Source organism: Clarias gariepinus, chromosome 16 (assembly GCF_024256425.1).
Source record: "Clarias gariepinus isolate MV-2021 ecotype Netherlands chromosome 16, CGAR_prim_01v2, whole genome shotgun sequence".
Classification (NCBI taxonomy): domain Eukaryota; kingdom Metazoa; phylum Chordata; class Actinopteri; order Siluriformes; family Clariidae; genus Clarias; species Clarias gariepinus.
The window spans coordinates 17724004-17746141 of record NC_071115.1 but is presented as its reverse complement, the minus strand read 5'-3'; the positions used below and the strand labels follow the sequence as shown (position 1 = coordinate 17746141).

Below are 22138 nucleotides of genomic sequence, written 5' to 3'. Positions count from 1 at the left end.
TGAAAAGTAAAATGAAGACTAACAGTGGGAGAGACAGACCGAGCGATCGGGAGCATTGGAGAGATGGAGCTGCACAGCTTCAGATGGTTGCCATGTGTTGTGGAGCCGGCCCGAGGCGGGTGTGGTTTACACAGTAATGAGTAAAGTGCAGCGGCTTATGGAGGAGGCTGCCCACTCGTAACGCTCAAATCAACCTCCACTGCTCCTCTCCCACTGAGAACTGCTCCAGATGGGCCAGATAAACATACCGCACTGCTTATTGTATTTGGGAGAGAAAGTGAGAGAAACAAAGAGCCAGAGAAGCAACGGAGGGACCACACTGACACGCAGAGAGTACACATATGAGACTCCGTTCCTGTCTCTGGAATCTAAATAATTAGTACATCGGGACTTGGCCGTCCTGCAGAACGATTTTCTTTTCTAGATAAACATTCTTAAATTAGAGAAATATGACATGTTTTTGTACTAACTTGTGTCTGCTGGGGGATATTTAGAAAGTTGTTGTCCCGTGATCCGATGCTGACAAACCTGTTGGGAGTTGTGGAGCCTGGCGTGGAGTATGCTAGAAGAAGAATAGAAACAAATCGCTGTTTATTAATTTTTTCTCAGACAGATGATCATACAGTATGTACATTTTTTGGTTTTGGATAACTCATGCATGAATCAGGACAACAACACCCTATTGTAACATCTATACTATCACAATAGACAGAGTTACATAAATAATAGCTTTTCTACATGATTCCAAGAAAACCACAGTAGGCAAGTGAAGGTCAGTATCAAATTTAGGGCAGTTTAAAACTGATGGACTCCAAAGCACAAAATGGTTCATTAAAAGACAAATCACCAGATGTTTAAATGAATTGCTAGATAATTTTCCAACCTTATTTACCAGCCATAAATATATTAAATTCATGCATTTATTTTCTTTATTACGTGGCAAAATCAAAAGTTGCAAAAGTTGTTGTTAAATTGTAGCTCAGTTAGTATCTATTTTAAAGGTAATTTTCCATACAGATAAAACTTGAATACACGCCTATAGGTCTGAGTTATTAAACGGTGTATTCCACTGTACATCCTAAAGTAAAGTGTCCCAACTAGTTTGGGAGTCTGTCTATGTCCCATATGTAAATATAAACTCCGGAATAAAATAGAGGTAATGATGACATCAGATGCACCTTATGAGTTTGACAATGTATAAACAAAGGAGCAGAAATCCAGTGAGATGCACCTTTAAGGATATTATCAGGACTTCATGTATGTAGCTACAGGTTTGTGAATACGAAATTAAAAGCATTGTTAAGGGTTAGTTCGATGTAAACAGATGACAGACTTCAGGACACTGACAACAATAAAACTAGAACAGAACAGAAGTTATGAACAAAAGTAAGAAACACAAAAAACATAAAAAAGACAAAAGTGCTCCGTCCAGTGCCCCCTCTGTGGTGGGTTATTTAACTTGAAGATGCTAATACCATCATGCCCCATACGCCTCCTTCAGAACAGCCCTACTCTACTGATCAAAGATCGGCTGTTCTTCTTGGACTATTTCAAAAAATAACACAGCCATGCAGTATTTCACCACTGACCTTGGATCAGCACTGGAGTTGGCCGATCACATCTCCACAATCCCAAAACAGCAAACTAATCCAGGCTAAAACTCAACCAAATGGAACTCAAAGCAAACCAACGTAAAAGTCAAAAGTGCATTCGATGGATTCATTTATTTGACTAATTTGTGTGATTGATATGGGGGTGTAAAGGCAAATGAAGTGATTTGAGTCCACATTAACTGCCCTAAATTTGTACCCTTCGTTTGACTGTGTTTATATCCGTTCACCAAGTTGTAAGTAGCTGCCTGGGCCAGATAAAAAAGAAAAACAGACCATCAAAGAGCAGCTATGATGGAGTTGCACTGGAATATTGAAACTTACAGGAAAAAGGTATCTAAAGTGTTTTCTGAACTTTAGCTACAATTATCTAATTACTGTGAAGGTTATAGTATAAAACTTTAATTCAAGATGCACTGGGCCACAGTAATGAGAATTAAGAATTGAAATAAACAGAGAGATAGTGTGTTGGGCAACCTTTGGGCTTTTATTGTGTCTATTTTGGGGGCCAAAGAATGAACGGTCCGAATTTGGTCCTCGGGTATATTGAGAATGGCGGGGAGGGGATCACTTACACGGAGATGCGGGCGAGGTGAGTCCGCCATCAAGGGGCATGCTGCTGGGTTTAGAGTCGGGCATGGGGAGGGGCACTGGACGTGCCACGGGGGGTGGCGGAGGCAGCAAGAAGGAGCCGGGCATTTTGCTCTGGCCGCTCCCGTTCGGCTGCAGACAACACACACAGGGTGAGGAGTGTGGATGCCGTCCAACACCCCATAAGACGACAAGACCAAAGACCAAACGGCAAGACAACGCTGGTTCTTTCCAAACAGAGATGTGGCTGAAGGCGAGGCTGAAGGTGGTGAGGTGTTGAAAAGGGGGAACAACCAAAAGGATGGCGAATGTGCATCGACGTTGGGTATGGAGGCTTTTATGTTTGTGTATGTCTGTGTGTGTCTAAATCATAGATTCACCACAGGCACGGACACTGGAGCAGTGAAGGAGCGACCGAGATGGAGGGCTTTTCAACATAAAACACATACGCACAAGCATGATGAGATCCATAAGAATGAAATCAACACAAATAGGCAAGAGAGGAATTACTAACTACACGACATCAAAGCAAATGGAAAAAGCAGAACAGAAGGAGGAATAAATGTTGGAATGGAATATATGGAGTCTGCTGCTGATTGAGGTGTAGATGAGGATTTGTTGAAGAAACTAAGAAAGAAATTTACAAAGCATTGATAAGAGCACATGGCACATAACAAGAAGATAGCGAGGCTTTTATGCTTGCCTTTTAATCTTAGATTGCACATTGGGCAAAAAAAAAACCCATGAGAAGACAAGACAGGAAGTTCTCACAGTGTTATTAAAAGACTGGCCTTTCCTTTTGCTCAGCAATTAAAGAAGCATTCATACGTTATTTATACAGTTATGTATGAAATGATGCTTTAAAAAGGGATAAAGTAAGTAAGTGCAATACAAACGGATGTCTGTAGCTGTTTTTAATAGAAAGAAAACTAAAACATTAAATATATATCCAAAACTGCTGTTTTTTTTCTTTTTTTTTCTTTGGGTCTACATCCTTCTATTTCAACAAAAGAAAAAAAGTGAATAACAAGACTGCATTTTTTTTTTTTTTTACAATTTACATCAGGATGCAGGAAAATAGCTGTTTTTTTATGGAGCCACATTTTTGTTGGTTTCTTCCTTAAAAACACATAAACACATTAAACGGACTTTTCACATACACTTTATTTTTTGTGCAAATAAAAGCACAACGCGTTTTATGATTTTACTTTCATGCTTCACATCATCGTTAATCTGTCTTCGGTTGAACCATAAGAGATACCTGGACAGCTATTAATCTGTCAGGCATGTCAGTTTAAATGACATCATTTTGACATTTGAATATTACCCTCTATCTTACAATAACTATATATTTGACAAACTCATTTGCATACAGTGGCTTTGTGGGCATCTTACCTGACCTCCAGCTTGGCCTGGTCCATCAGCACACACAAACTGCACAAACTCTTTGAGTGGGTCCTGCCCCGGGTGGTGGTGGTAGCGGATGGTGGGGTGAGTGAAGTAAGGGCTCGACTGCTGGATGATGGAAGGAGAGGGAAAGTGCAGAGATGAGGCTGAGGCACGAGGGCTCCCTGCAGAGAGACAACATAGAATAACAGAAAATTAGTGTCAAGGAGACGGTAACTGATCTGATGATTGAAATAAATGTGGAAAGGCGTCTGACTCTGCAAATGCATGAGTAACGAGTGATACAAACTGCTACACAGATGACAATTATGAGCTAATGAAGTATGAGTCAGTGAGAGGTGGTGCTACTACAGACAGTACATCCACACTTTCACACTTGCATACACCAAAATCAGAATCATAGGTATTGATAGTTCATGAATGATCAGCCGTTTCAAAACGAGACTAAAATATTCTACACAGTTAAAGCTGAATAGTTTTTCCATATTAAGGGTAAAATTGTTTCGAAAGAACTCTTTCATGGGAGTGGAAATTAAAACATGCTATTCCTTTCTTTACACTAATGGTGGGTTTTTCTTCATCTTGATTGGTATGACTGGGATGAACTCTCGCCCTCATCTTATGGCGTGCCAGCCTCCCTGTGCCCATCCAAACAGTCCCTCCAGCTGCCCGAGTAAGCCTGCCAAGCGCCCGGCTCCCCCAGACGAGAGCAGCCAATGCCTTGCTTCGCTCATCCCCCCACAATCGCCTGCTCCTCTCCCCTTGTCTCGCCGTCTTTCTTTCTCCCTCCTTTAATCCCATTAGGGACTGGGCAGAGGCCAAGCGCACTGGTGAGAGTGCCACATACTCCAGTGCCTGGGCCACGGGGCAACGACAGCCCCAAACACAGTCAGGGTACACAAAAACAACGCATGGCCACCATACAGGGAGGGAACCAAGCATAAGGCTTGTACCAGATCTAACCACATAACATGGGAGAAGCAAAATGAAACAAGACAAACACAGGGCAAAGAGACGATCCAGGAAGACTGCCACAGTGACACAGAAGATTACAGGTTTTCAGTGCAAAATTGCTGTGTCGGCAAAACCTCTTGCTAAGACTGAGTACAATATAGAAAAAGTGCATGCAAGAAGTGCATGTTTCGTTTATTATTATGAAAAATTCACTGGGGCTCAAAAAGAAATTGTCGAAGATCCTTCGAAGTCCATGAATAAATCACAAAAATGTCCCTATTTCTAAAGAGTACAATAAGTCAGATTCCAGTATAACAAATGTAAAGAAAAGAGCAGTATGCACTCTTGTAAGATTATCCGGGACATTTAAATGAATATGGCACTTGTCTTTTTCTATGGAAAGATGTTATTTGACTGCAATTATCCAGTAAATATTAAATAAAATGTTTACTTGTATAATAAGCAGGGGTTTTCAAGAACATTATATAAGGAATGCCATATTGAGTTAGTTTAGTTTAGTAAGGTTCTGTAAAAAAACCCATAAAAAAACAGAACACCACCTCACCCACGGAATAATCAGCAAAAATAACATTCTTTTCTGATTACAAAAAAAGACCCAATCACTTTAGTTGCTATGTTAAGTTGATATTTATCTATATAATAACACATTAAATAGGCGAAATTGATTGAGAAGCTCAGAGCATGGATCTGAATGAGAAAAGAGAAGCACTGCACCCCCAGACCAGACAGAAACAAAGTCCACCACGGAGAGTGAAAAGCGTCCCACCACATACAGACTGACAGACAGACAGACCAGCTATTAAATAATCATAATCATAATCATAATAATACTAAAATAATAATAATAATAAAATAATAATAATAATAAAGCTCAAGAAGAAGGTAAGGGAACCCAAAAATGGGCAAGGTAGTAGAGATCCCACACACAAATCTCCAAACCCAATTGCAACCCAACAGGGCAAAACACAGCCTCTCCTCTTTGGCCAAACCAAAGGTGCCCAGCACTGTATGTGAGGCCTTTGTGAGGGGAAACTGGGGGAAGCGGGAGGGTGGAGGTGGGTGGTGGTGGTGGGGGTGGGTGGGTGTTTAGGGGCTCTGAGTTCTCACCTGGTCTCACTCCTGCCAGCATGGGCAGTGGGTGGTGGGTAAACGGCATGCGGGCAGACCTCGTCTGGCCGGACAGAGCGCTGAAATCGAATTTCCCCGGCTTCTTAAGAGAACCAGGCGACGAGAGTCCTGGCAAAAAAACGGGATCAACAGAATGGCAGAAGAGAGATAGGAGGTTTTAATGAAACAGGCTCAGCGTTCGGACTTTTGACTTGATCTGTATGCTTTAGGAGGAGGAAAAAAAAAATCACCTCTTTTGTAGCAGCAGTGGGGGGAAGGAAAAAGGATGGGAGAGGGAGGACTGGCAACAAGAAAAATAGCTGGGTGGAGGCCATGGTGGCAGCTCCCATTAGACTCCATTTAGTTTGATCTGTCTGTATGTCTGCCTGTCTCACTGCTCCGTAGTGTCACCCAACACGCATGCCAAGGGTCATTCTAGAGTTTAAACCTCAGTGCGGCTCAGCTCCCAATGAGAATGCATGACAAGCGTGAACAGGAATTTAAATAGCTGAATGCAAAATACTGTAGCATGTACGTGATTGTACAGTACATCTTTCTCAATCAGGAAATATGCAACATTAGCTGGTAAAAGAGGTAAAAATCAGGGAGATTTAACACCGAATACTGTTCCCCCGCAACAAAACAAAACAAAACACTACAACGTTGCGAACACTGACTCCCCAGAAACAATACAGATTTTAAAACAATACAGATTTTAAAACATGGTCATGTAAGTTGTTTCATTACCGATGAAGCTGTAGGCTATATATAAAACACACACTACCTGTCCTTTTTAAAAAAAATGCCTTTTTTCTTTGTTGCATTCTCTCTGTGCATTCATGCTTATTCTGCAATAACTCTTATATTTCATCGTTTCCCTTTCGTGCTCTTCGTCTCTAACCTTTCATTTTAGTTTTTATTTTTAAAATGAAAAATTTCCCTGAAGATTTAAGGATGAAATTGACCTTAATTGCTTTCTTTTATATATATATACACATATTTCTAATAAAAATTTTATTAGAATTAGAACTGTGCTGTTTTTTTGTTTTCTCTTCAAGCCAACGCGACAAAATAAAATTTCAAATTAGAAAAAGCTTGACTAATTCTTTTAGAGCTTTATAATGAGCTTTATAATGGTATCTACAGTATAGTCCAGAAAAAAACACAGCTACACAACTTTCTTCAACATTTTAGGTGGAATTTCAGGGACAGGTCGGCAGTGGAGTTGTAAAAGCAACCCACTGTAGTAATTCACGCTCTGCACAAACATGTAAACTAATATATATGACGGGTTATAGCAAAATAAACGTGAACAATCTAAGGAAGAATAATATAAAGTGCACAAAGAAACTCTCCTTCAGAATGAAACCTGTCCCTTTCAGAAGTCTTCGTAGAGTTGACACCCTGTTCTTTCAGAACATGCTGTACTCTGAGTGCGGCTCAAGCCAGCAGCCCGAGTCTGCAAGTTGGCGCCAGACGAAGAGGAAGACAGGAGGGAAGCGAGAGATGTGCGAATAATGAGGGTGGAAGTGTGAGAAATGGAGGGAGAGAGGAGGCGATGACATGTGCCCCTAGTATATAACGCTACATTAAAGTGTCCTCCCGTTTCTATAAACGTCGGCCCGAAAGCCACAGGGCCTTCGCTCGGGCCGACGAGCTTTTCCAAAGTTTGGCGCAAACAAGCGAGCTAAGTATACACTGGGCTTACCAAGTGACCCAGAAACACAGCCAAATGTGTCAGGGCTGCGGAAATAAAATGAGGCTGTTTTATGATCAAGACCTGTGGCTAGTTTTGAGGGAAATTATTTTGATATACGATAATCCAAACACACAGTTTAAGATTCAGAGGTTTCAGGCAGTGGCAGAATGATGGGTAAAATGTTCTAGGCCTGTATAAATTAGCCACATTGCACAACTCTAAAAATCAGAGTCTAAAGGACAGCATTTGCTGTCTTAGCCCTCGCCTATTATTTCTCTCTTATATTATAGAACATCCCAGAAAACTCAATATTGTACAAGATCAGGCTGTGAAAACCGATAAAAACTTTCACGTTTTAAAGAGACAGAGAGAGAGAGAGAGAGAGAGAGAGAGAGAGAGAGAGAGAGAGAATTTTTTTGGATTTTAAAAAGCCATAATACAAAAACTAAGAAGCAAGTGACATGGGCTACTAACAGATGGTCTGACTCACTTTACGTTGTACTTTAATCCAGCCTGATCACACACACACACAGCCTTTACATATTCACTGTTTAAAGGATTGTTTAGGTCTGAGCTGTTTCATTGGAGGTCTTTACTTTGTATCAGAATATACACATTTACTCCACTCAATAACCAGTTATACAGATATTACACATACTGTACTTAACTAGCAGCAGGAATACTTTGGGACTGAGTTACATTACATGGCCTAACTTCTCAGTACAGAAGACACTAAGGGCCACCATGAACAATTTATTTGAGATCTAAAATAAAATCTTATCAAATATGTTTTATTTCATGGTGGAGCTCTTCTGTAGTCCAGTGATTTTCCTTTTATACTAAAATTATTTACATTATAAAGCAATATAATTCTACATTCCTAATTCATTCATAATAATTGGAAATCTATTTAATCGAGGAATTTAATGATATATCAAATATGTAATTTAACACGTGCTACTTTAGGCAGTTAAATAAAGAATGAAATTATGCACCAGATGTTATTCAGCAAAAATAAGATGTTAGTTGTAACCAATTAGCTCAGTATCACAGCCAATTATGCTTCATTAATTGAGAGAGGAAAAAAAAAATAAATGCAAAGAATTATTGAATATTATTCAGTCATTCATTATAAGTCATTCTGCAGTTTTGTTTCAGAATTCGAAATGTAGCTTAGTTTATAACTGGCTATTAAATAATGAAATAGATAGATTGATAGAATAATAGACGTCCATACAGTTCAAAATTTGCGACTGATTCCATGATGGTGAATTAATTAATCCTCTAACATATGCGTCTCTGTCAGTGGCCGGAAACAGATGCCAAAAAAAAGGCTTTGGAGTTGGAGCCGACAGAAGTTTCTATGATCTCCCCTTTCCTGTCTACACATATGTGACTGCGCGTGCGTGCCTGTGTGCGAGTGTGTTTCATTTGTTATTTCTCTTTCTCTGTCCAGTTCCTGGCACAATGCATCGGCAGACTGACAGCCAATCAAATGCTCCCATGACCCTCCAGTCTCGCCGCACTAACAAGCTGGCCAGCAGACAAACCTTGAGCTGTCACACAGCGGCACACGTGAAACCAGAACACTTATACAACACCAAGTTTTGTCCCGACGCACAAAGATGAAACAAATTCACATGCGCGCACATGAAACTATCCACATAGCGTGCAGCCTTGTCTCCTGGCTGACACGTGTGTGTGTGTGTGCAGGCGCATAAACGCAGAGTGTGTTCTCCTACTACGACTAATTCACTACTGTGGGACTGAGAGTGAGGCAGGAGTGCTGAGTGAACAGTAAAATGAGCTGAATGTTAAGGGAGTCCTTACACTGACGCACAAAGTGCCAGCCCTAATGATGAACGACATTGTCTCATTCAGGTACTGGATCACCTTCGAGGCATAGCGGAGCGTCACTCACGTTCACGAACACACAAAACACCCCTCCCACCTCCCAATCAGCACCACTACCATCATCATCGCACTAACAGATGTCTTCTGTAACACAGTAGCTCCCATAGCTGTTGACACATGGAGGCACCATCTGGACCAGAGTGCTGCTTATCTCCAGATTGTGTGTGTGTGTGTGTGTGTGTGTGTGTGTGTGTGTGTGTACATGTGTGTGTCGGGGGGGCATATTTTGAAGACATGAAGCCTATACGCTTATAGAGGGAACACCTGAGTGTATTTGCGCTTGTTTGTTTGCTTAGGATGTTGTATGTGTGTGAGTGTGTGTTTACAGGCGCTAGGTCTCAAGACAGGGCTTCAGCAACCCAATAGCTAAAGTATCATTTAGTTAAACACACAAAACACACACAGGCATAAGTAGCTGTCTGTGCACTTGTGTATTATGGTAATTAATCCATATTAATAATTATGGCCCAAACAGGAGGAGAAGTTAAAATTACCAGCAGTCAGAATCTTTTAGATCCTCTCGGAAAAAGCTAATGCTCGTTTGTAAATGCAAATGAAACACGCACAGCTTTTTAACAACCACAGTGTTCTAATGAAACACATTATTTCCCTTTAATTCAGTGAAATACAGTGCTGTAGACGTGCTACTTGCGATCACCATCCATCACAAGATCCAGCAACCAACCAGGCCAATCACGGCATTTATTAAACATTATATAATATTACAGTGAGGACATTAATTGCCCTTTATGAATTTATTATTTAATACATACACTGGGATCCAAAAGTCCACTGGTGAAATGTTTCTATTCTACATTTGTTTTCTTTGTCATTAGAAATTACCAGATATTATCAGCAACAACTTAAAAAAAAATCTTATGAATTAAACCTTACAAATATGAATTTCCAAATTTCAGTTTTCTATTTCCAATTTTAACTTTTAAATCTCAAACGGATTTGGATTTGTGCAGGAAATGCAACAATGATCAATGTCTGATGCAAAAATAAAACAACAAATAACTACTTATGGGGAAGTTTTGTCAGTGGGTGTTGAGGGACGCATCACATGTTAAACATGGCGGTTTCGGTTTTCGGATGTCATGTAGCACCAAGTTTTCATGACTTTCAAAATGTGTGAGTTTTAGCGCTCCTAGAATACGTGAATGACATCACGAACATGTAGAATGATCATATTATTATAACAACCCAAACTAACAAAAAAAACCACACATGATCAGTACAGTATCTGTCCTTATACATATATTTTTTAAAAAGCTGGCATGGCCACCTAAAGTTCGGTAAAACCTAAAGATCAAGTAATATCCGACCCATTGTGTAAACGAGTTTACATGGTTAATATAAAAAGTAGCTTAAACTTAAATAGTAAGCTAGAAACAGTGCAATACATTTGAATGGTAAATATTTCCTTACTTAGTTTTAAGGTTTTCAAAATTGTAAAGCTAAAAAAAGTCTGCACCACAGACTATACTTAAAGATGGATCCTGTATATTCATGTAAATGTTTCAAGTTTAGTTTGACCCTATAGGACCAAAACCTAACACCGTTCCTGGAGTAGATAATAAATTGTTCAAAATGTATATATATATATATATATATATATATACACACATATAACATCTGAGCTGAACTAACATGGGCAAAATTACCATCTGGTTAAACGTTTGTGAACATCTGATCATCACACCCATAAAGTTGGAAGCAGGATCTACTGGTACTGTATCCCCCTGTTAATGCTGTCGTTTGACTATTTATTTTTACTGGAACTAAGAATTCCAAACCTGCTCCAGCGTATGACAATGCCGCTGTGCACAAAGCAAAGTCCATAACACTTGTTTAATATAGAACTTCAGTGTGCCTGTGCAAAGCCCTGACCTCAACCTTATCAAACCCCTCTGGGATAAAGTGTAGAACCAACTGTGTACCAGGCTGTCCTGCTCAACATGAGTGCATGACCTCACAAATGCTCCTGTGGCTGAATGAACAAATCCCAAAATCTGGTAGTAAGCCTTAACAGAAGAATTAAGGTCTGCACACTTTTGGCTTTCATTTGTTCATAAAAAAATGAGAAAGATCACTGGTTCTGAGGGTCAGGGTCATATGTTGGGATGAACTTTAATTCTGAGGTAACCTAAAGGATGATTCAAGATTTCTTCCATCACATTTCACATTTCCATCACTCAGTGTTACTGTATAAATAAAGTGTTCTTTAGATCTCTATCCAACTATATATTTATAGTCAACATGGATAAACTTCTATTTTTCTTGAACCTGCTAGAAAAATAACCTTCTGTGGTGCATTTAGAAGTAATCACGACTACGCCCTACTTCCTCAAAAGACCTTTCACAGTGATAACTCTAAAGTCCCTGTGTGGAGGGGTTGAAAATAACAGCCATTTGTAGCACACTTCAACTTCATTTTTCAAAGCTGACAGCTGGTATTCTACTGTTACACAATCACGGACAGTTACATAAACAAGTATTAGAGTTGAATAATGAAAATCCTGGCTAGGCAGTGAACTTCTCTACTCACCAGTTAGACTACAAACTTCACGAGAGATAACACCCAGCAGCATTATACACCATTATTTTTTGTACAGACTAACAAACTGTAGTCAAAGACCATGTTAACTTAAAAACAAATCCCGTGGACCTCCTGGTACAGGTTTATTATGATCCTAATAATAGATTAATTATCAGTAGGCTTACTTGTTTGCACTCTTAAAAGTTTGAGTACTTGATGATAGTGTAGAGTACAGTACTGTACCTCTATGATACAAATACAATATAAAGGTTTTAGAGATATACCGTATACACTACCGCTCAAAAGTTTGGGATCACTTGCAAATTTCTTTTTTTTTGTATAGTGATTTATTTTCTACATTCTACAACAATACCAGGGATTTCAAAACTATAAAAGAACACATATGGAATAAGTTAATTATGTAACAAAAACAACTAAAACAGTCCATTGTTATTTAAAGACATGGAGATTAGCCTTTCTGGAATAGTTCTTGCAGGAACAGTATTGTCAAGTGCGTTTGCACCGTGATGAAACTGGTTCCCAGGAAGAACTTCCCAGGAAGAAGGCAAGACTAAAACTTACCTCTGCTACAGAGGAGAAGTACATTTAGAATTACAGTACCAGCCGCAAAAATCACCAATCACCAACAAATAGCACTTTCGATTAAAACCGTAATAAAGGCATAACAAATCATGAGTAGCAGATACATCCCAACATTAACTGTTTAAATATTGCATATTTTCAACGTCTTCAGCATTACTTTACAATGTAGAAAGAAATAAAAATCAATAATGACCATGGAGTTAAATGTGATCCCAAACGTTTGAGCGGTAGCGTATATTTAGTAGCTATGATATACACAATTCAGGAGACTACTTTTAGTCTTTCTACACATGTAATGTTCATTGTGGTGGCCAAAGACAACATATGCCATGTATTATATTTATAGTATCATAGAAATCAGATGGTTTACTTAATAGTTGAAAAAAATATGTGGCAGAATTTTTACTTTCTGAAGCCGGTTTCCACCTCTGCTGGAAATTTGCTAAAACTGGTGAATTGTGAACTTTTTTCAAAAGTTAAGCAAAAGTTGCACAGCAAAATTCATTCTTTTTTATATCCCACCACAGCTGGGATCAGAACCATGATACAGCACCCCTGGAGCGGATAGAGATAAAAGCCTTGCTTAAGGCCCCTACAATGACAACCTGGAAAGCTGGGGTTGAACCGCCGACCTTCCGATCAGTGACTTTACCCTACTCACCTAGGTTTTAAAGAATAAAAGACTTCACACTAGATATTGATTGTTATATAGTAATTCCATTGCATAACATAACAAATTACTCTTATTCTTTCAAACATTATTATTTCCACTGTACACTATATTTCACTTTTGTCTTGCCACCACTGTATTAAGCTAGATGCTTTGAAACTCAAAAGTCAATCAGAAACAGACATTTCTTTAGTTTTCCTTGTAAAGTCACGCCCCAAAACAAATGACTAGATTACAGCTTCTAAATGTGAGTGCAAAAGAAGGAATTTTCTGACAAGAAACCTGATTAGAAGGAAATTAGAGACACTCATTTTCACTTCAGATTTTGTCTCGTTTACAGAACCTGGGGTGCCACAGAAACCGCAGTCTCTCTTCTGAGCAGTTTTTTGATTAAAGCTACCAGACTTATAGGATAAGTGTCTCACGTACAGAATAGCATTCTGATATAAAAGTGACTGAAGCAGACTGAATGTCTGAGCCACGTTTAGTCCAATAACATTAAACGCAAGACAAGAAAGATGTTGAACTATAAAATTCCTCAGAAAGTTTGCCATTAATGGGATGACATGAAAGGCACTGGAAACACAACATTTTTAATTATAAGCAGTAGAAAAGGACAAGGAGGGACAGGGTATAGCTAAAGGAATATATGTATTTATATATATGTATATATAGGGAGAGAGGGAGAGAGAGAGAGAGAGAGAGAGAGAGAGAGAGAGAGAGAGAGAGAGATGGAAGCAGAAAGAAAGAGACATAATAAGAAGTAGAAACATTGAGACAGAAGAACAGTCACTTGGATTCAGGTTGTGAGTGGTGTAAAGCAGTAAAGATGAGGGTAATGTGGTCTAACCATGGTAAGGAAACTGCACGCCATCGCTCTCATGTTTAATCTTCCTCTCCTGCATACTGGCCAAATGGTGCTGCACTGAAAAACCCAAACAAGGGAGAAGGGCAAAGTTAACAATATGACAGAGAGAAAGAAAGAGACTTTTGGGATAGAGGAAATCACGGGGCAGTGTTAATTCATTTTTACATCAGACACATGGTGATAAGCTCTACAGTCCGTCTTGTTCTGAATTACTTTTTACATTACATCGTACTGTATATATATACTTGAAAATTCAAACAAAAGCCCATAACACAAGCAGTGTCTAATATGGTACACATGGAACCGGTTTTAAGTGAGAGAGAGAGATGGGTAGAGAGAGAAGAAGGTGTGGGGTGGGGAGCATCTGGGGGGGGGGGGGGTACAGTATGGAACATTGAAGGCGTAAAAAAACAGCAAGCAATCATGTATTGTTCAAATCTTGCGTCTTACATCTGTCTAAGTCAGCATTAATACAGGAAGCATTTGAATGTTGTGTTGCGTGAATGGAATGGTTAAGGGATCATACTGTATAAACTCAAAGAACAACTGGACTGTTCATCTTACTGGAAACTTCCATTCTACAGAGGGTGTAAAGCCCATTATGTAACTTGCTTATGAGAGAAACAGCAGAGCGTCTCCAGAAGCAGTGGTGGTGTGTGGGGGGATTAGTGAAAGGGAAACAGATGCGAAAAATGTGGTCATGTTGCGGCAGTGCAGTGGCTACCACATCCCAGACATGATGATCGTCTACAGAACTGACTTTATAGGAGTGAAATGCTATTTAAGATGTTTAAAACAGTTCTCCCCACCCTGACTTTAAAGAGGAAATACAAAATGCCCTTTTAAAAAGTTCTTTCTAGAAGATTTATGGCTACGTTTTAGTATAGCCAATATATACACCCCATCTAACCATAAAACTGAGATTATATATTAATAAATGTCACAAACATGAGTATGGTAACATTCCTACACATCTTCACCCATAAAGCAGGCCTGAACACAGAACACTAATGTATGTACACACACACACACTTCATGCATGCATCTCTATCTCTCTTCTTTCTTTTAGTGCCAAAGCCCAAAGACTTACAAGTAATACTTAATTATATTAATTTTAACTAGAGCACTAGCGTGTACTTAGTGTTAAATCATTTTATATGGATCTGATGTCGTGACAGCTGCAAAGAAAAGCTCCTTCTAATAATCTATTGCTAATATACTGGCTTTGTATGATGTACACTCAATGAAAACATATGTAGTAACCGCATTAAAACATCTATTTGTTGATGTGATGGAGAGATGGTTATTGCCTTTTTATCTTATTAACATTAAATGAGTGAAAAACAGAGAACAGTTGTTTATCTAAGTGCTTCTAAGTGGTGTAACATAAACATATTATTACATTATTAAATGTTAAATTTTTAAAAGTCGTACAGGTTAAAAAGCCTTTAATCAGCCTTTGATTTAAGAAGTCTCAAAACCCACTAATTACACACAATAACACCAGTCTCAAAACACAAAGTGTGTTAATTAGTCTCGAAACGTGTGTTAGAAGTCAAGCAGTAAAACATTACAGTTTCTTTATGATCCTACATGTGTCGCACTCTAAACTATTCCCAAACTGGAATCCCATGTAGTAGATGTGAACTATTTGCTAACTTTGTTGAGAAATAATAGTTATGACGCATGACAGAGACACATGCTGCTCAGTAAAAATGTAGCTTTTTGTTAAAGTTTTTAGTTAAATGTTGAACTCTTGTATTTGAATTCGGCTTTTTAAGTGAGAAAACTAACGCTATAAGGAATGTTACTTTCCTACAACTCAATTTCAATTTAGTTGTGAAGCTGGTGAATTAGGCTATAGGGTATAAAACTTTTGAATTATGATCCAATTTTTTTTTAAGGTTTGAGGTCTTAAAATAATTTTAAAAAATTGAATTGGGATATTTGTAAAATTGCGAAACAGAATTACAATATAAATTGCTTTGGAGACTTGGTGACTCCCATTCCTAGTGTACAAATAGTGTCCTTGATTAGAGATTAGACAGGGATTTGGGATTCAGCCTTGTGTTAGAAGCTAGTTAGCTCTGTAGCTCTCACTTATCATAAACAGAACAACATGGACGGTTTAGAGGCATTTCAGAACGACTTAGAAGCAATTAGTAAGTGTTGTTTAACACAGCGAATTTTTCTTGTGTGACTGATTTTGAATGCGGGTTTTGGCAGTCAGCTGCTCTGCCCTCTTTCCAGTACTACAGAGAGTACCGACCTAATTTCACGCATGCTGGAGACAGACAGTTAATGTAATCAATGGCTGTTAGAACACCTGTGATGTGGAGTGATACAAATTGTTAAACATCCCAGTGAGGTTACTGCTCTACATCACCTCTCGTGGAACGCTTCTCGTTAAAAGACTATAGAAGACTATACTGGAAAGGTTTCCACTAGGGTTTGGAGCATGGCTGTGCAGCTTTGCACATTAAGCCACAAGTGTATTAGTGAGGTCAGGCACTGATGGCAAGGCAAGAAGGCATGAGTAGGGGGTAGGGATGGGGATTTAAAAGGATTTAAAAGTATGTAGTAAGACATAAACACGGCTCAAAGACAGATTCTTTACAAAACCTTGCTTCGTCTTGTTTAGCCTTAGCTGAATAGCTGTGTGAATATGAAAAACTGCATTTGGTGTTGACTTGACTGTGATCATCAGAAGGGTGCAAGTCAAGTTTTTGTTGCAACTGAATATTTAATCACACCACTTGTCTGTGTGATACCAGTGTGGAAGTAAATTTGGTGTCACATATTAGTTTAAATGTAAACCAATTTAAATGTGTAACATGGACTTTTTATTATTATTTTTTTTAAATACTATCTAGATTGCCCACTGTGAGGCTTGATTTAAAAACACACAAAAAAAAGTACAAATGCTGTTTATGAAAATAATTACATGCAATGTTTTATTCATCATACTGTACCCATTATGTGGTGCTTTTTTAAAGATTTGACTGTAACCCATATGTTGTTGCGCAATGTGTCCACCCACTCTACCCTGCCCAGCAAAGGAGAGGTAAATAAACAGCATTTCTGTGGTGAATTGTGATGGTACATTGGCAAGCATTTTAAGTTGTAATCATTAGTTACTGTCTGCTTTGGAGGGTAGCGGCTGGTGGGGAGATGGAGATGATTAAATTAAACGGTAAAAAGAGACATACAGTGTGAGTGAAATTGCTTCCTCACCCCCTCACTGATTTACTATTTGCTTTATAGACTGCCCTATATGGAGCACTGTATAGGGTGCGGTGTAACGCAGACACATGAGTGAATGCAGCCACTGAGAAGTGAGTGCACAGGACACTTTGGCCTTTGTAGTATTTAAACAGCATATTTATTCAGATTTTTCTATTCAAAGCTTTTTCTATAGTGCACTGCAGTATGAGTAAAAATACAGTTCACTGTTTGGTGAAAGAAAGGAATGAATTCAGACACAGAGTGACAAACAGAAACAGTGAGGCACTGATTGGCTGAGCAGGACGGTGGATGAGAGAGGAATTAAGTAAATGGATAGGTGAAGAACAAGAAGTCTAAAAAAACAAGCAGTCACATCACACAGCCAGTCTTTTAACTCAGTTCTGTGATTTTGATCTGATGGGTTAAGTTAAGTCAGTAACTCACTTCTCATTACACAGTTAGGGACAGTTAAAGTCTTACACCTTAAAAAAGTATTTTGCTTAACCTAGCATGCACATGGACAGTAATGCTTTCACAATTGGATAAGTGAAGAGACTAAAAATAAAGGTGATATACAGTATATCTGTGTGTGTGTGTGCGGTGTGTATATACCTGCATCCACATCGTTAGGCCAGCCACTAGGCTGTGAGCCGCCGGGTGCAGGGGACCGGCCCGAGTAGAACACATCATCCACTGGGCTCTCCATTTCACTGTCATCAATGGACTTACGCTTGTTTGAGCTGATAGCAGAAGAGAGAAAGAGAGGATAAATAAAACATGCAGACAGACTTGAAATCTGCCATTAAATCTGTCTGTGACCTGGAAGTGGTCAGTGTAAGGATCAAATCAAAGTTACAGTTTCAACAGATGTACTCAAAACATGATCTGATATCTGACATCTATTTAATTAACTGTGCTACTGTACAAGGTGAGGTCACATTCATTATCACATCATGCGGGTGTTCATTAATATTTAGCAACTAGATAAATTCCAATGCAAAATTAGAGACCCTCGACATGGTAGTATTGTCAGTAGAGTTGCGGCCTCACGTTTCCAGGCTCCCTGGAGCTTGGGCTCCTATCCTTGTAAAGTTTCTGTATATGTTTACTTCATTTTGCTTATTCACTTACTCTAATTAATGAACATTTTGGATGTCAGCTATGCTTTAGCTAATGAGATGGACATTATACTGTACAGATTTCATTCCTTTAATCAATTACAGTGAATCATGTGCCCCCAACATCATTCAAATTCCGATGATGCCATGGCTGCCTGTGGCTGGGAGTTCAACTAGCGGTACTCTCAAGGCGGAGGGGTGGCAAAGTTGCCCTCCCACATCAATCATGGTGACATTAGGCAATCCTGGGCATCTGTGAGTGCTTTTCTCTAAGTGTGTGTTATGCTGCCCTCTAACGATACGCAGACAGCAGTTTGAAATGACGGGACTGGCTGCAGTCAAGTGTGATAGTCTTAGTGATTGTCTTTTCCCTGCCTTAATGGTAGCGGCCACCTGATAAAGGAACCCTAAGATGAATAAGGGAGAATATTAAGTTGTTCACAACTACTACATTTGCTGTTTTTTATTATTATTTTAAAATTAATTCTTAAGTACCAATCCAGGACTTTAAGGGTTAAGTGACAATAAGTGAGACCAAGAAGCACCTCAGGTATGCATTCATGGTTTAGATGTGAGATATGTGTGTAACTCTAAGCCAATGAAGTACTTTTTAACTAAACTGAGAGATGGAATAAAAAAACATAAGGATAACATATACATATTACATATTATACATAAATATGAGTTTATGTTATATCAATGTCATAATACATAATGAACTTAGAATGTAATCATAAAAAAGAAGATAAACATGCTTGCCTGATATAATGAAAATAATTTTGTAAATTAAGTCCTAGTCCATCTGCCATCTCATATATCACATCTGTCAAACTGCAGTTCTGGAGAGTTTCACTGTTTAGTGGACAGCGTAATTGGTAACTGCACATTCTTAGTTCTCTTTAGTAAAGCCTTTACAATTTGGTGTTAATCTGGTACATAAGAACAACAATGCTGTGGCTCTCGAGGACTGCAGCTTTTCATACAGAACATTTTAGGCTTGTTTGAGATATAATTTGATAATGATTGCAGTATCCCCAGATGGTTGCACACTGACCTGGAATTGTAATAAAATCTTTTTAAAACTTTCCTGTAATCAGTTAATAATAACTACCATAATTTAGATTGATATAGAATGCTGTGACCTGCACTGTGTCCAAAGAATGGATTGTAATGAAGAAAGTGGGAAAAATCCACTTATCTGGTCGTTGCACAAATTAAAACACTACTGCTATTTGATAATTCTTAACAGAAAAGACTCGAAAACCTGGCATTTAGGGTAAGTTTGCACCTACAGTATCAAACACTTTCTCTTAGTGTCATGACATCTAAGTTAACAAAACAATGCAATTAAAAATTTTTTTTTAACGTTGTAATATTAAACTTTGATTTCTTAAAATACACCATATTGTACGTTTGTATGATTTGAAGCCATGTCTGTTAAATCGACAAATTAAAGAAGGAAGGAAATTCTTTTTCTGAGGAAATGAATCTTTCAAAGTAGCATATACAAATCATTTTCTTGTAATTCCTGTAATATCAACAAGGTATAATTAGACTAACACATGGATGGAGTTGCGTACAGTACACCACAAATACACACAACTTCGAACGTGTGTCTCCATCCGAACTGTAAGCTATACGGGTTGGTAATGACTCTGATCTATTTGGTTTTATCCCTTGAGCGTTAGACTGATCTAGCAATCAAATCAAGCTTATTGCCTTTAACTGTTTACGTTTGGTTTGATGTGAGTTTGCTGGAAGTCTAGAGGCTTACTTTTTGGACGGATTCTGTTACATTTAAATTTCCCTAAATTCTTTGTAAGTTTATATTATTTCATATTATACTGTTTGATTTTTGAATGCATAGTGAATGAATGGTTTTCTAAGTGATATAATGAAAGAAATATTTGATTAATTTATCATTTCTGTTTTGTCAGCCTCATTTGCTGATTATAATCCTCTGAAAATTGCTCATAGTTTAAACATTTTGCACTTTGCACGCTAAACCAGTGGAATTAGGTGGCTTTATCAGGCAGCCTATCAGCCTGATTAAAAGTTTTTTTCCACTGTCATCAATAAGAACAACGTATATATATATGTCAAACAAGCCTGGCATGCATTAGTGTGAAATGGGCAGATGTTCAGACTTCGACACAGAGAGAGTTACTGCACGACTCAAAGACAATAAGAAGTGGGGTGCAGAGAAGAGCAGACTGTGGGGTGTACCTCCGAGGGAGACTGCCATACAGCTCCATTTCAGTCCTGCGGCGGCCGAGAAAATTGAGGGAAAAGAATGCAGACAGGGAGTGTGTGTGTGTGTGTGTTTGTGTGAGTGAGTGTCAAAGAGAAAAGCAAACAGTCAAAAGGATAGAAATAGAGACAGACAGAAAAAAAGAAAGACGGTTTTATAAATGCAGAGATCAGAGAGACAAGAACAGATAAACAGAGAAAGCTGTGTCAAAAATTAGAGAAAAGAGGGAAAGCATTGGACAAGCACATTTACTCAGAAAGAAGTAAGCACATATCGTTTTGTACTGTATGCGTGTGTGTACCTGGTCGATGGGGTGGACGTGATGGACCGGCGACCCAGGTTGATGTTGTAATATCCAGGACTGTCCAGGTCGGCCAGGGAAAAGTTAGGACCGGTAGCCGTGGCAACTGGAGCTAGATGCAAGAAAGAACAGAATTACAACCATCACAGGTAATTCAATTCAGTTTTATTTATTTAGCGCTCTTTACATTGATTCTTGTCGTATAGCAGCTTAATGGAATAGAAAAAACGAAATATATGGAATATATATGGAATTACTTAATAAAAAATATCAATTTTGTATCATATTTTGTATGGGCATTTAGAAAAAAATTATTTTAAACTACATATTTCTTTTCAACAGTTTTGTTTTGACTACATGCTACTGGAAGTTAGGTATAGCACTGTGTCCAGAATCACTTTTAAACATTTAAAGTTAGTGACAGTGTAAGGGGAAGCAGTGAAACCCTTCCAGAGGATGCTCCAGAAATGTTTAGAAGAAGAGAGGAAATGTGTCGGTGTGACTCACTCTGAGACACGCGGACCAGCTCGGCCACGTTCCACACTCCTGAAGTCACAAAGCAGTCCTGGAAACTCAAGTGCCCTGGGGTGCGACAAAGCAGCAGAGGATCACACACACACACACACACACACACACACACACACACACACACACACACACAGATACATACATAAAAAAATGATTTGACCACTTCCACCACATTGTTGAATTCATCCTTGTATTTCTAATGCGCTCTGTCATAGTTGGACAATAACTGGACAAACATTTTTGTTTTCTTCCATGAGGTGTCCGGAGAAAAACTGAAGCCTAATGAGGATGCTAAACATGGCAATTAAATTGACAAAAACAATACTTTAAATTATATGTAAAAAGCTGTTTGTAATTTTTAGATCCCTCGTCTACGTGTGAGGAAACACTAAGACTTGCACGGCTCCTGAGCACCGTTAACAACATTAGATATTATACTGGCTTTGTATCTCGGTTTTGGCACTGGCAAATGTCGCTTTTGTCACCCAGAAGTGGGCGGGAACATGGTGGACTTCTAATGTTTAAATTTTCTATGTGGTAGTTAAATAACTGTGCCTAGAGATAATCCTGCAAAGCCTAACACAACTAAAAACATAAACAAAAGACACACAAAAAAAAAAAATTGAAAGAGAAGTATTTAGAGGATTTCTATTCTAAAGGCCTGAAAAATTTTTGGTTAACCCAACTACTCCTGCATTGACACAGGAGCACCAGAGAGGGAGCAGGGAG

General features: G+C 38.7%; 1 protein-coding gene across 4 annotated transcripts in view; it reads right to left on the bottom strand.

Moving 5' to 3' along the window:
• The window catches only part of nfixb (nuclear factor I/Xb), a 135648-nt gene that overhangs the window by 6685 nt on the left and 106825 nt on the right, over positions 1-22138 (bottom strand). For 2 of the 4 annotated variants that reach the window (XM_053515270.1, XM_053515272.1), the window contains 8 exons: positions 21389-21463; positions 20882-20993; positions 20556-20591; positions 17824-17951; positions 13969-14043; positions 5691-5819; positions 3597-3772; positions 471-562 (listed from right to left, as the gene is read on the bottom strand). In XM_053515270.1, coding sequence (XP_053371245.1) covers positions 491-562; positions 3597-3772; positions 5691-5819; positions 13969-14043; positions 17824-17951; positions 20556-20591; positions 20882-20993; positions 21389-21463 — 803 coding nt within the window. In that variant the 3' untranslated portion in view covers positions 471-490. The remainder of the gene's footprint in view (positions 1-470; positions 563-3596; positions 3773-5690; positions 5820-13968; positions 14044-17823; positions 17952-20555; positions 20592-20881; positions 20994-21388; positions 21464-22138) is intronic. The other 2 variants (XM_053515273.1, XM_053515271.1) reach the window with 2 other exon arrangements.